This window comes from Scyliorhinus torazame, chromosome 18, assembly GCF_047496885.1.
Source record: "Scyliorhinus torazame isolate Kashiwa2021f chromosome 18, sScyTor2.1, whole genome shotgun sequence".
Classification (NCBI taxonomy): Eukaryota; Metazoa; Chordata; class Chondrichthyes; order Carcharhiniformes; family Scyliorhinidae; genus Scyliorhinus; species Scyliorhinus torazame.
In genome coordinates this window covers 101,935,677-101,950,075 of record NC_092724.1, presented here as the reverse complement: position 1 = coordinate 101,950,075, position 14,399 = coordinate 101,935,677, and the positions used below count along the sequence as shown (strand labels likewise).

The following is a 14,399-nucleotide window of genomic DNA, read 5'->3' as shown; positions in this document are numbered from 1 at the left end:
CATGATCATATAAATGTGCACTCTTATCGAATTTGTCCGTTGTATCCATGCAGACTTTAACAAAGAAAAAAGTGTATTTACTCTTCATCTAGCAACCCTACCTGATCTGAAAATGCATGATACTCGCTCATGATTTTCTGTTGTTGACAGTTGACATCCAATGAATAAAATTGGGCATCGCTCTCTCTCGAACAAAGGGAAGTTTGTGAATCACATCCAATTTTCTTAATTCAACTCATTATCAGAATTGTACATAGTTCCAGATGGGGATTTCGCTGAACATAGGAAGAACACTAGCAGTGGAAAGGAAAACTGTGTGTGGGTAAATTCGAAGGGATGTTGGAAATTAAATGGGAGCATCGTTACTGAGCTATCGAATATCTGAAAGCCTTTGAAAGGCTTATAAAGACATTTCCACCAATTAGCATCTATTGTCAAGGCTCAAGAAGGAGAGAGCAAAGAGGCGATCGACAAGTATAAAGGGAAAGGGACTTCCGGTTGCGGCTATGCCTAGGTAGGTTGCACGTTCGGCAGCTCCCGCCGTGAACGGACTTTTGGGGTCTTCAGAGGGGCCCCAATGGCAATTGTTCGACGGCTTCCAGTGTGGGAAGGTGACAGCAGGGTCCCCCCGACATTATATTGTTTGGACCAGGAGTGGAGCGGCTAAAAATGTGATCCTGGTGCAGCAAAAAGTGCGAAGGGAGAAAAAGAAAGATGGCGGCGGGTGGAGACCAAGCAGCGTGGGCGCAGTGGTCGCAGGAGCAGCAGGAGTTTCTTAAACGCTGCTTTGAGGAGCTGAAGACAGAAATGCTGGCGCCAATGAAGGCGGCGATTGAGAAGCTTGTGGAGACCCAGAAGGCCCAAGGGGCGGCGATCCGGGAGGTGCGGCAAAAAGCTTCGGAGAACGAGGACGAGATATTGGGCCTGGCAGTGAAGGTGGAGCACACGAGGCGCTGCACAAGAGGTGGGCGGAAAAATTCGAGGACCTGGAGAATAGGTCGAGGAGGAAGAATCTTCGGATTCTGGGTCTCCCTGAAGGAGTGGAGGGGCCCGATGCCGGGGCATATATGAGCACGATGCTCAATTCGCTGATGGGCGCGGGGGCTTTCCCGAGGCCCCTGGAGCTGGATGGGGCTCATCGGGTCCTGGCAAGGAGACCCAAAGCCAACGAGCCACCAAGGGCTGTAGTGGTGAGGTTCCACCACTTTATGGACAGAGAGTGTGTCCTGAGATGGGCCAAAAAAGAGCGGAGCAGCAGGTGGGAGAAGACGGAGCTCCGAATTTATCAGGACTGGAGTGCGGAGATGGCTAAGAAGAGGGTTGGTTTCAACCGGTCTAAGGTGGTGCTCCATCGGAAGGGGGTGAAGTTCGGGATGCTGCAGCCAGCGCGATTGTGGGTCACGTTCCAAGATCAGCACCACTATTTTGAAACGCCTGATGAGGCATGGAACTTTATACAGACTGAAAAGTTGGACACAAATTGAGGGTTTGTCATGGGGGGATGTTTACTGTGTTTACCGCGTTTGGGGAATGTTCTTTTTGTTTGAGTGCTGGGTGGGGATGGGTGAATGGATTTGATGTGGGGGCTGTAGGAGAGTATGGGCGTCGGTGTTGGAGGGGCAGGGCCCCATGGAGGAAGAGGGGGGTGTGGTGGAGGCCAGGGATGGGGAGTTGGGGTAAGGCCGCAAAAAGGAGCTGTGTCAGAGGAGGCGGGGCCGGCTCAGGAAAGCGCGGGCTTTTTCCCGTGTTAGGGAAGGATGGGGGCGGGGCCGGGGGGGGAACGGCGGTGCTGGAGAGGAGTGCACAGTGACTGCCAAGGGGTGGGGGGATTCTCACACTGGGGGGTCAATGGAATGGCGGGAGAGGCCGGGGTCAGCAGGAGTCAGCTGACTTACGGGAGTGTCATGGGGGGAGCAAAATGGCTAGATGAGGATCTAGCGTGGGGGAGGGGGGGGAGGAGTGGGAACTGGGTTGCTGCTGCATTGGCCAAAAGGGAGCTGGAAGTAGGAGAGGTAGTCGGGGTGTGGGTCCGCCGCCTGGGGGACTGGAGGGTGCGGGAGGCGTGGGCGTGTGGCTGGCCTAGAAAAGGAGATGGCTAGTCGTCAGGGCGAGTAGCCCCCCGATCCAGCTGATAAATTGGAATGGAATGTGAGGAGCCTGAACAGGCCGGTCAAGAGGGCCGGGTGCTCGCGCACTTAAAGGGACTGAAGGCAGACGTGGTTATGCTCCAGGAGACACATTTGAAGGTGGCAGATCAGGTTAGGCTAACAAAGGGAAAGGGTAGGGCAGGTCTTTCATTCAGGACTGGATGCGAAGAACAGAGGGGTTGCAATACTGGTGGGGAAGCGGGTGTCGTTCGAGGCACTGAATATTGTAGTGGATAATGTAGGTCGATATGTGATGGTGAGTGGTAGGTTGCAGGGGGTGCGGGTGGTACTGGTGAACGTATGTGCCCCGAATTGGGATGATGCCGGATTTATGAAACGCATGCTGGGTCGGATTCCGGATCTGGAGGTAGGAAGCTTGATAATGGGGGCGGACTTCAACACGTTGCTGGACCCAGCACTGGACAGTTCTAGGTCCAGGACGGGTAAGAGGCCGGCTGCGGCCAAGGTGTTCAGGGGGTTTATGGGCCAGATGGAGGGAGTGGATCCATGGAGGTTTGCCAGGCCGCTGGCCAGGGAATTTTCCTTCCTTTTCCACGTCCATAGAGCCTACTCCCGGATAGATTTTTTCATTTTGAGTAGGGCGTTAATCCCGAATGTGGAGGGAACGGAATATTCGGCCATAGCCATCTCGGACCATGCCCCGCATTGGGTGGAGCTGGAGTTGGGGAAGGAGAGGGCCCAGCGCCCGCTGTGGCGCCTCGATGTGGGACTGTTGGCGGATGAGGGGGTGTGCGGGCGGGTGCGGGGGTGTATTGAAAGATATTTGGTGGCTAACGACAACGGGGAGGTGCAGGTGGGGGTAGTCTGGGAGGCGTTGAAGGTGGTGGTCAGGGGAGAGTTAATTTCCATTAGGGCCCACAGGGATAAGAGAGAGGGGAGTGAGAGGGAGAGGATGGTGGGGGAGATTCTAAGGGTAGACAGGAGATATGCAGATGCCCCCGAGGAGGGGCTACTTGGGGAGCGACGGAACCTCCAGACGGAATTCGACCTGTTGACCACGGGAAAAGCAGAGGCACAGTGGAGGAAAGCGCAGGGGGCGACGTATGAATATGGGGAGAAGGCGAGTCGGATGCTGGCACATCAGCTTCGTAAGAGGGAGGCAGCGAGGGAGATTGGTGGAGTTAAGGATAGAGGGGTGAATACGGTGCGGAGTACGGTGAGAATAAACAAGGTATTTAGGGACTTCTTTGGGGATCTGTACAGGTTTGAGCCCCCAGTGGGGGAGGAGGGGATGTGACGATTCCTAGATCAGCTGAGGTTCCCGAGGGTGGAGGAGGAGGAGGTAGCTGGTTTGGGGGCGCCGATTGGGTTGGAGGAGCTGGTTAAAGGATTGAGAAGCATGCAGGCGGGGAAGGCCCCGGGGCCGGATGGGTTCCCGGATGAATTCTACAGGAAATACGTGGACCTGCTGGGCCCATTGCTAGTGAGGACTTTTAATAAGGCGAGGGAGGAGGGGACTTTGCCCCCGACAATATCCAGGGCACTGATTTCTTTGATCTTGAAGCGGGACAAGGATCCATTGCAATGTGGGTTGTATAGACCGATCTCGCTCCTCAATGTTAACGCTAAGTTGCTGGCGAAGGTGCTGGCTACGAGAATTGAGGACTGTGTCCCGGGGGTGATTCATGAGGACCAGACGGGATTTGTGAAGGGTAGGCAGCCAAACACAAATGTGCGGAGGCTCCTCAATGTGATTATGATGCCCTCGGTGGAGGGGGAAGTGGAGGTTTGGGCTCGGGGAGGGGTTCGTCAGTTGGGTCAGGCTGCTATATAGAGCCCCAGTGGCGAGTGCGGCTACAAACCGGCGGAGGTCGGAGTACTTTCGGCTGTACTGGGGGACGAGCCAGGGGTGCCCATTATCCCCCGTGTTGTTTGCACTGGCAATTGAGCCGTTGGCCATGGCACTGAGGGAGTCCAGGAAATGGAGGGGACTGGTCCGGGGGGGGGGATGAAGAACACCGGGTGTCGTTGTATGCCGACGACCTGTTGTTGTATGTTGCGGATCCAGTGGAGGGGATGGCGGAGGTCATGTGGATCCTCAGGGAGTTTGGGGACTTTTCGGGGTATAAACTCAACGTAGGGAAGAGTGAGCTCTTTGTGGTGCATTCAGGGGACCAGGGAAGGGGGATAGACGAGCTGCCGCTGAAGAGGGCGGAAAGGAGCTTTTGGTACCTAGGGATCCAAGTAGCTAGGAGTTGGGGGGCCCTGCACAAGCTCAATTTGACGCGGTTGGTGGAGCAGATGGAGGAGGACTTTAAAAGATGGGATGTGCTGCCACTCTCACTAGCGGGTATGGTGCAGTCGGTCAAAATGACGGTCCTCCCGAGGTTTCTCTTTGTGTTCCAGTACCTTCCCATTATGATCCCCAAGGCCTTTTTCAAACGGGTAAGCAGGAGCATCATGGGATTTGTGTGGGCGAATAAGACCCCGAGGGTGAAGAGAGTGTTTCTGGAGCATAGCAGGGACAGGGGGGGGGGGCTAGCGCTGCCGAATTTGTGTGGCTATTATTGGGCAGCCAATGTGGCGATGATCCATAAGTGGGTAATGGAGGGAGAGGGGGTGGCGTGGAAGAGGCTAGAGATGGCGTCCTGTGTGGGCACGAGCCTGAGGGCGCTGGTGACGGCACCGCTGTCGCTCTCGCCGACAAGGTACACCACGAGTCCAGTGGTGGGGGCGACACTGAAGATCTGGGGGCAGTGGAGACGACACAGGGGCGAGGTGGGAGCCTCAGTTTGGTCCCCGATTCGGGAGAATCATCGGTTCGTCCCGGGAAGGATGGATGGGGGGTTTCGGAGCTGACATCGGGCAGGGATTAGAAGAATGAGGGACCTGTTCATCGATGGGACGTTTGCGACCCTAGGGGCGCTGGAGGAGAAGTTTGGGCTACCCCCGGGAAACGCTTTCAGGTACATGCAAGTGAGGGCGTTTGTGAGGCGGCAGGTGAGGGAATTCCCGCTGCTTCCAGCAAGTGGGATCCAGGACAGGGTGATTTTGGGTGTATGGATTGGAGAAGGCAAGGTTTCGGCAATTTACCAGGAGCTGAAGGAAGAGGAGGTGGCCTCGGTGGAGGAGTTAAAGGGCAAGTGGGAGGAATAGCTTGGGGAGGAGATAGATGAGGGTCTGTGGGCTGATGCCCTGAGTAGGGTTAATTCTTCCTACTCTTGCGCCAGGCTCAGCCTAATACAGTTCAAAGTTACTCACAGAGCGCATATGACAGGGGTGAGGTTGAGTAGGTTCTTTGGGGTGGAGGACAGGTGCTCGGGGAGCCCGGCAAATCACATCCATATGTTCTGGTCGTGCCCGGCGCTGGATGGGTTTTGGAGGGGTTTTGCGAGGACTATTTCCAAGGTGGTGAACGCCCGGGTCAAGCCGAGCTGGGGATTGGCATTATTTGGGGTATCGGACGAGCCGGGAGTGCAGGAGGCGAAAGAGGCCGGTATTCTGGCCTTTGCGTCCCTGGTAGCCCGGCGGAGGATTTTGCTACTATGGAAAGATGCGAAGCCCCCCCCGAGTGTGGAAGCTTGGATAATGACATGGCAGGGTTCATCAAGCTGGAGAGGATAAAGTTTGCCTTGCGAGGAGGTCAGCAGCAGCAGCAGCCCAAGGGCGGTGGGGGGGGGGTTCTCTTGGGGTGGCGTTTGGGTGAAGGTGGGGAGGTTTCCCTATTTGTGTTTTTAAATGTTAAATGGGGGGTTATTGTATATGGGGGAAATCCAATGTATAATTTCTGATTGTTGTGTTCTTGTTTCTTTCTTTTTGTTGGGGGGGGGGGTTTGTTGACAATTTGTTGAAAAATTTGAATCAATATATATATTGTTTAAAGTATAAAGGGAAAGGGAAGCAAGATTTAGAGATCAATATGCGCAGTTTGCCACCTGATGCCTTATCTACTGGCTGCTGAATCGTAGGCAGTGCTGCATGACCTTCCGTATCTGTCCTATTGCCGGGCAATTGTGGAGGTACAACACATGAGGTCATGTTACTTGAAGCACAAAGAATGAGGTGCAGACTGTTGTGTTATGTACTCTGGGATAACACAGGCTGCAACTCGATGCAGCTTTGACCAAAAGAGACTCCAGACTTTGAAGTTAGTTCAATGTGATTTATTGAACCATTAGCACAGTTCTCTATGAGTTTGACTGTCCTGCTAATCTTGCTTTGGTAACTCAGTCTAACTAACCAGTCTGCTCCAAGCTACGTGGTGGGTATGATGCTTCTGATCTGCCCCTGTCCTATTCTCTAAATGTCACCTGTGGAAAGAGACAGAGCATGTGAGCCCTGTCCTTATATATGGGTTGTGTAATGTCCCCTTGTGGTAGTATCACCTCTGGGTGTCTTGACTGCCCATTAGTCGTGTCCTATTCTATGTGTTCATTAGCTGTATGTCTGCATGTCAGGACGTCTCTGGTGCTCCCTCTAGTGTTTACTTAGTCATAGTATATTTACATTAACCCCTTGTGTATTTACAGTGATGCATTCCACCACATCCCCTTTTTCGTGTTACATATTTTCTGTACAGTGTTCAAGAAAAATTGAACAAAAGCAGGTAAATAAGTGATGACATGTACAAGTTATGATGACTGTGATGACGATACAAGATCAAAGAATAGTTATGATGACATTGAGGATTATACAATACCAAATAATAGTTATGATGACGTTGAATCATAGAATCACAGAATTTACAGTGCAGAAGGGGGACATTCGGCCCATCGAGTCTGCACCGGCTCTTTGAAAGAGCACCCCACCAAAGCCCACACCTCTACCCCATAACCCAGTAACCCCACCCAAGGAGGAAACCGGAGCACCCGGAGGAAACCCACGCACACACGGGGAGGATGTGCAGACTCTGCACAGACAGTGACCCAAGCCGGGAATCGAACCTGGGACCCTGGAGCTGTGAAGCAATTGTACTAACCACCATGCTACCGTGCTGCTATACAATGCCAAATAATAGTTATGAGTCCAAAGTTCATGAATTTACACGGTGGAGGGGCTTTCTTGTGCTGTTATGGAAGTGTCGATGTTGTCATTCCCTTGTGAACGCCGTCAGTTTACTGGTGTTTACGTAACCAAGAAGTCATCAGGAGGTGTTCAAATGGTTAAATCACTTCATTGTCTGAGGTGCGCTCTTTTTGTTTATGCTTGTGGTAGCAATTCTTGATGACATCGTTCCTGAAAGCTGGTTTGCTTGTCCGTAGTGTAGCAAATGTGAATTGGTAAGATGCGTTGACATGCCATGGTATGTTTCCACTCTCGCCGTTGTTCTGAGCTGAGCAGTAACATTGTCCTTCATGGGCAGAGTTGTATCATGTCGTACCAGTTGTTGTTCTATTGTTGTTGTCATTGTTGTTATTGACGTGTTTGTTGTGTTTGTTGCGCTCAATGACCACACCGAGTGGAGAATTTGAGTCCTTCACAAAGTTACTTGTGTCAGTGCCCTTGTGGTAGTGTCACCCCTGGGTGGCTTGATTGCCCATTGGTCGTGTCCTATTCTATGTGTTCATTAGCTGTATGTCTGCATGTCATGACGTCTCTGGTGCTCCCTCTAGTGTTTACTTAGTAGTAGTGTATTTACATTAACCCCTTGTGTATTTACAGTGATGCATATCACCACACAGACTACATAGCGTCTCTGGGAGGTGGTGGCGTAGTGGTGTCATCACTCAACTAGTAACCCATAGACCTGGGGTAATGCTCTAGAGATTCGGGGGTGGCGCAGTGGATAGAACTGCTGCTTCACAACGTCAGGGACCCAGGTTGAATTCCAGCCATAAGTGACTGTCTGCGTGGAGTTTGCACTCTCTCCCGGTTTATGCGTAGGTTTCCTCCAGCTGCTCCGGTTTCCTCCCACTATCCAAAGATGTGTAGGTGGATTGGACATGATAAATTGCCCCTTAGTGTCCAGGAATTAAACAAATTGTTACTTTACTGAATGTGGGCATCACTGGTTAGGCCAGCATTTATGCCCATCATTAGTTGCCCAACAATCTCTCCCTCAATGCCAGCAAAACTAAAGATCTGGTCATTGACTTCAGGAAGCAAAGTACTGTACACTCCCCTGTCAGCATCAACGGGGCCGAGGTGGAGATGATTAGCAGCTTCAAATTCCTAGGGGTACACATCTCCAAAAATCTGTCCTGCTCCACCTATATCGTCGCGACCACCAAGAAAGCACAACAGCGCCTATACTTCCTCAGGAAAGTAAGGAAATTCGGCATCTCCACATTAACTCTTACCAACTGTTACAGATGCACAATAGAAAGTATCTTATCTGGCTGGATCACAGCCTGGTATGGAAACTGCTCGGCCCAAGACCGCAAGAAGCTTCAGAGAGTCGTGAACACAGCTCAGTCCATCACACAAACTTGCCTCTCATCGATTGACTTTACCTACACCTCCCGCTGCCTGGGGAAAGCGGTCGGCATAATCAAAGACCCTTCCCACCCGGCTTACTCACTCTTCCAACTTCTTCCATTGGGCAGGAGATACAAAAGTCTGAGAACACGCACGAACAGACTCAAAAACAGCTTCTTCCCCACTGTTACCAGACTCCTAAAAGACTCTCTTATCCACTGACCTGATTAACACTACACCCCTGTATGCTTCACCCGATGTCGGTATTTATGTAGTTACATTGCGTACCTTGTGTTGCCCTATTATGTATTTTCATTTTCTTTTCTTTTCATGTACTTAAAGATCTGTTGAGCTGCTCACACAAAAATACTTTTCACTGTACCTCGGTACACGTGACAATAAACCAATCCATCCATTCAACCTTCAGAAGGTGGTAGTGAGTTACCTTCTTGAATTGCTGCAGTCCGAGATGAAGGTACATCTACAGTGCTGTTAGGGAGGGAGTACCAGGATCTCTGGCCTAGTGACAGTGAAGGAATGGTGATATATTTCCAAGTTGGGCAGTGAGAGATTTGGAGGGGAACCTTCAGGTGGTGGGATTCACAGATACCTGCTGCTTTTGTCCTTCTAGATGGTAGTGGTCGTGGGTTTGGAAGGTGCTGTGTAAGTAACCTTGGTGAGTTCCTGCAGTGCACCTTGTAGATGGTACACACGGCTGCCACTGTTCGTCGGTGGTGGAGGGATTGAATGTTTGTGGAAGGGGTAGCAAATAAGCTGGGTTGCTTTGTCTTGGATGGTGTTCAGCTTCTTGAGTGCTGTTGGAGCTGCACTCATCCAAGTAACTGGAGAGTATTCCATTACACTCCTGACTTGTGCCTTGTAGGTGGTGGACAGGTTTTTGGGGTCAGGAGGTGAGTTACTCGTGGTAGGATTCCTCGCCTTTTACCTGCCCTGGTAGCCACATTATTACTATGGCTAATCCAGTTCAGTTTCTGATCAATGGTAACCCCAGAATATTAATTGTGGGGATTCAGTGATGGTAATGCCATTGAATGCAAGGGCGATGGTTAGATCCTCTCTTGTAGGAGATGGTCATTGCCTGACATTTGTGCAGCACGAATGTAACTTGCCACTTGTCAGTCCATTTACGCAGGTTGGTGGGGTTACAGGGATAGGGCTGGACAGTGGGCCTAGGTAGGGTGCTCTATCAGAGGGCTGGGTGCAGACTCGGTGGGCCGTAGGGCCTCCTTCTTCAATGTAGGAATTCTATGATTCTATGAGAGATAGGTTCGAATCCCACCATGGCAGATGGTGATATTCAAATGAAACAAAATCTGGAATTTAAAAATCTCATGATGAAACTATTGACGATTGTTGTGAATACCCATCTAGTTCACTAATGTGTCCTTTAAGGATGGAAATCTGCCACCCTTACCCTGTCTGGCCTACATGTAACTCCAGGTCCACAGCAATGTGGTCGACTGTTCAAAAAAAAAAAGTCCTCTCAACTGGCCTCGCAAGCCACTCAGTACAAGGGTATTAGGGATGGACAATAAATACTGGCCCAGCCAGCAACACCCACGTCCCATGAATGAATTAAAGAAAACATTTAAACCACAGGATGGAGTGTCAATGGTGAACAGTAAAGATCCACGATGACATTCAAATGCGAGCAAAGGAGTTTGGCCTGGTGTCCTGGCAGATATTTATCCCTCAGGTTAGAATCATAGATTCATAGGTTGTATCCCGAAAATAAAATTCCTCCGCATTATGTGTGGGAGCTTGCTGTGTGAAAATTGAATGCTACATTATAATAGTGGCTATACTTTCCCATAATGTGTCAGTCAGGCTCTGACTGAAAACCGCCGTGTATCTCTCCTGTTGACAGTTGGGTTTTCAGATAGATTTTCTGGCGCTCTGGGAAAAAAAAATCTGGGGGCATGGCTTACGTCTTCAGTCTGGCAGGGCGGGGCTTGATAGAGCCTTCAAGACCAGCTCCACAGCGATTGGGGCGCCATCTTTAAGGGTTGCCCCAATCAGCAGAGAGTTAAAACTTCCCCCAGCAGCACCCCCCCTCTGCCACCATGAAGGTATCGCCCGCCTGACCCCCGCCACTGGCACAACTATTAGGGGCTCCCCATCTTCCCAAAGCCAAAAACCAACGCGGCAATATCTCTAGTGCTGGCCTCTCAATGCCCGTTCTGCCCATCAATGCCCATTCCCCTCTGGCCCTGTGACTGCAAGCCCCTCTTCAATGACCACTCCCCAGACACTGCAAAGTCTGTCCTTCAAAGACCTCAGCGCTCTCCCCCCTGACCACACATAACTGGAAACCCCCTCCCCAAATTTGACTCCTAAGAGTTCCCTTCACTGGCATAGGTTGATGCTATGTTGGCACAGCCAGGGGGCAATAGAAACCTGTGCCAGGGGGCAGTGTTCTCCATGTCCCTCTCCCCCACACAGCTATAATTACCTTTGTAGCCCCGGAAGAAGCCCTTGGTTGATTCCTGCCATTATATCCCTGTTGCTAATTTTTGGGGGGGTGGGGGATATCATGTGGCAAGGGTTTTGTTAATTATATTAACATTGATTACAATGAGATTCTCACCCTTTGTGGGTGGGAACCTCATTATGTCATCAGAGAGGGGCATGGAAAATCAGGCAACGCGATCTCGTCAACGAAAATTGCATTTCCTGATTCTCGTGGGATTGTGTGCCCTCCTCGCTAATCTCGCTGACGGCAAACATGGGCACAAAATCGCCACCTGCAACTAACTGTACTGGTTACAAAGGCCTAGAGAACCTCAATCATCTTCAGAAAGACCCACAGCCTGCTGAAGTAACCACAAATTAAATGAATGCAACATTTCAATTCCTCGGCCTAATCTAGCCTAAAGCAGCTTCTCCCTGTGTATTCAAATCACACGGATTAATGAGGAAAAAAGTCTTGGTAGAGCGGATGCTTCCTTTACTTACAATGTAACTATCTACAGGTACTCTAGCTGAGCGTTTCCCCATGGTGCCAGCAGCGAGCCATTGGCTGCTGACAGGATTTTCCACTCCCGCTGAAGTCAATGACCATTTGCGTGGCTTACCCAGCCCCACTGCTAGGGAACTTTGGCGGGACTGGAAGGTCTGGTTGGCAGGAAGGGCTGTAAAATTGCACCCCGAGTCCCAGCTATCAACATTTAGCAAGTCTCTATGTAATAAGATAATAATAGGAAGCCAATTTGAAATAAACAGCCGCATGGAGCAAGTAAAAATTGAGTTCTGCGTCTTTCTATTCACGTGTCTCTAATATTGCACAATTTAGTGCAGCAGGAAGAGGAATGAGAATATTCTGGAATTTAAACAGGAACATACGACTTAGGAGCAGTAGACCACCAGCCTGTCCCTTATCAAACACAACAAAACAGATTTCAGCCGAGCATTTTCTGTACATGTGATGGGACAAGAAAGGCCAACTACTGACCAGTTGATATTCCCTTATTATAAAAGGGGCTAGTGTGTTTTTGGTACGAGGAGGGTGTGACTGGTGAGTTTTGCTCATGTTTACCTCCAGTGCAGCCTCTGACTCCTCAAGCGTCGCCTGCAATTCCTCTTTCTCCATCTCCAGTTTCTTCTTGGATTTCTGCAGCTCGTGGACACTCTTTCCACCCTCCCCCAGCTGGTCTGTCAAATCAGTGATCTCCTCTGTGAAAGCAAATGGGGAAAGGAGTGAAAACAGAACCGCTTCAGTGAGATCTTCCCCAGCAACGTAACAGGAGCAAAGGCCCCAGGTCGGGATTTCCCCCGATATCGGCAAAGGCTGATTTTGGGCAGGCAAAGCTCCATTGATGCCGCGCCGGCAATGGAGGCATTCTCCGCCATACAGTGCAGCACTTTGGGGAAATAAAAGTTCCCAAATCACCGGGAAGGGATGATTCTGGTGAACAAGCCTAATAACCATATGTAAATTTATCATGATGATGTTCCTGACATTGAACGTTGGGAAACGTGGCCCACCACTTACTGGAAGAGAGACACTCGCTTCATGCTTCCTTGTCGCGTGAAACACGACTTTGCACTTCTCACGGCGTTTTCTGCTCCTATCGCCAGCCCTGCCCGACACGAGCAGGAATGTAAAATCCCAGCCGTCTGTCAACACGAATCTTTGGGGTACAGCACGACATAACTGACCTGGGAATACCAGTTGAAAATAGGAAAGTGCCCAGGAATTCCAGATCTTAACCTCCCTTGTACTTTCCAGCTCCTCTCTTTGTAGTGATAGTTGCAAATGTGACCCAGTACTGGATGCAATGTAATCCTTTGCTGGTAGGTTTTAGACAGTGGAAGTGTGATATTTGCACCCAAATCTACCCTTCCTATGTTGGTTCATTAACCTAGGGTGGAATTTAATGATCCCATTGTGGCAGGGGGCAAGCCGGAAGGTCTGGCGAGCCGTTCAAAACTCCATTGACTTCGCCGGGACTGGACTCGCCTTCTCCCCATATTCATACGCCGCCCCTGCGCTTTCCTTCACTGTGCCTCTGCTTTTCCCGTGGTCAACAGGTCGAATTCCGTCTGGAGGTTCCGTCGCACCCTAAGTAGCCCCTCCTCGGGGGCCTCTGCATACCTCCTGACTACCCTTAGAATCTCCCCCACCAACCTCTCCCTCCCCTCTCTCTTCTCCCTGTGGGCCCTAATGGAGATTAGCTCTCCCCAGACCACCGCCTTCAACGCCTCCCAGACTACCCCAACCTGCACCTCCCCGTTGTCGTTGGCCTCCAAGTATCTTGCAATACACCCCCGCACCCGCCCGCATACCCCCCTCACCCGCCAACAGTCCCACATCGAGGTGCCACTGTGGGCGCTGGCCCCTCCCCCCCCACCCCAACTCTAGCTCCACCCAATGTGGGGCGTGGTCCAAGATGGCTATGGCCGAATATTCCGTTCCCTCCACTTTCGGGATTAGCGTCCTACTCAAAATGAAAAAGTCTATCCGGGAGTAGGCTCTATGGTCATGGGAAAAGAAGGAAAATTCCCTGGCCAGCGGCCTGGCAAACTTCCATGGATCCACTCCCCCATCTGGTCCACAAACCCCCTGAGCACCTTGGCCGCAGCCGGCCTCTTACCCGTCCTGGACCTAGAACGGTCCAGTGCTGGGTCCAGCACCGTGTTGAAGTCCCCCCCCATTATCAAGCTTCCTACCTCCAGATCTGGATTCCGACCCAACATGCGTTTCATAAATCCGGCATCATCCCAATTCGGGGCATATACGTTCACCAGTACCACCCGCACCCCCTGCAACCTACCACTCACCATTACATATCGACCTCCATTATCCACTACAATATTCAGTGCCTCGAACGACACCCGCTTCCCCACCAGTATTGCAGCCCCTCTGTTCTTCGCACCAGCCCTGAATGAAAGACCTGCCCTACCCATCCCTTTCTCAGCCTAACCTGATCTGCCTCCTTCAGATGTGTCTCCTGGAGTATAACCACGTCTGCCTTCAGTCCCTTTAAGTGCCGTGAACACCCGGGCCCTCTTGACCGGCCCGTTCAGGCCCCTCACATTCCAAGATATCAGCCGGATCGAGGGGTCTACTCGCCCCCCCTCCCCTCCTCTGGCGCAGCTCCTTTTTGCGGATCTTACCCCAACTCCCCATCCCCGGGCCTCCACCGCCCCTTTTTCTCTGCGGGGCCCTGCCCCTCCAACACCGACGCCCATACTCGCCCACAGCCCCCACATCAAATCCATTCACCCATCCCCACCCAGCACCAAAACAAAAAGAACATTCCCCAAACGCAGTAAACACAGTAAACATCGCCCCATGACAAACCCTCAGTTTGAGTCCAACGTTTCAGTCTGGATAAAGTTCCATGCCTCATC

At 51.3% G+C, this 14,399-nt stretch overlaps 1 protein-coding gene across 11 annotated transcripts in view; it reads right to left on the bottom strand.

The window, feature by feature from the left end:
* The window catches only part of LOC140395389 (putative uncharacterized protein MYH16), a 459,619-nt gene that overhangs the window by 38,474 nt on the left and 406,746 nt on the right, over window positions 1–14,399 (bottom strand). For all 11 annotated transcript variants that reach the window (XM_072483089.1, XM_072483086.1, XM_072483088.1 and 8 more), the window contains one exon: window positions 12,082–12,218. In XM_072483089.1, the coding sequence (XP_072339190.1) occupies window positions 12,082–12,218 (137 nt within the window). The remainder of the gene's footprint in view (window positions 1–12,081; window positions 12,219–14,399) is intronic.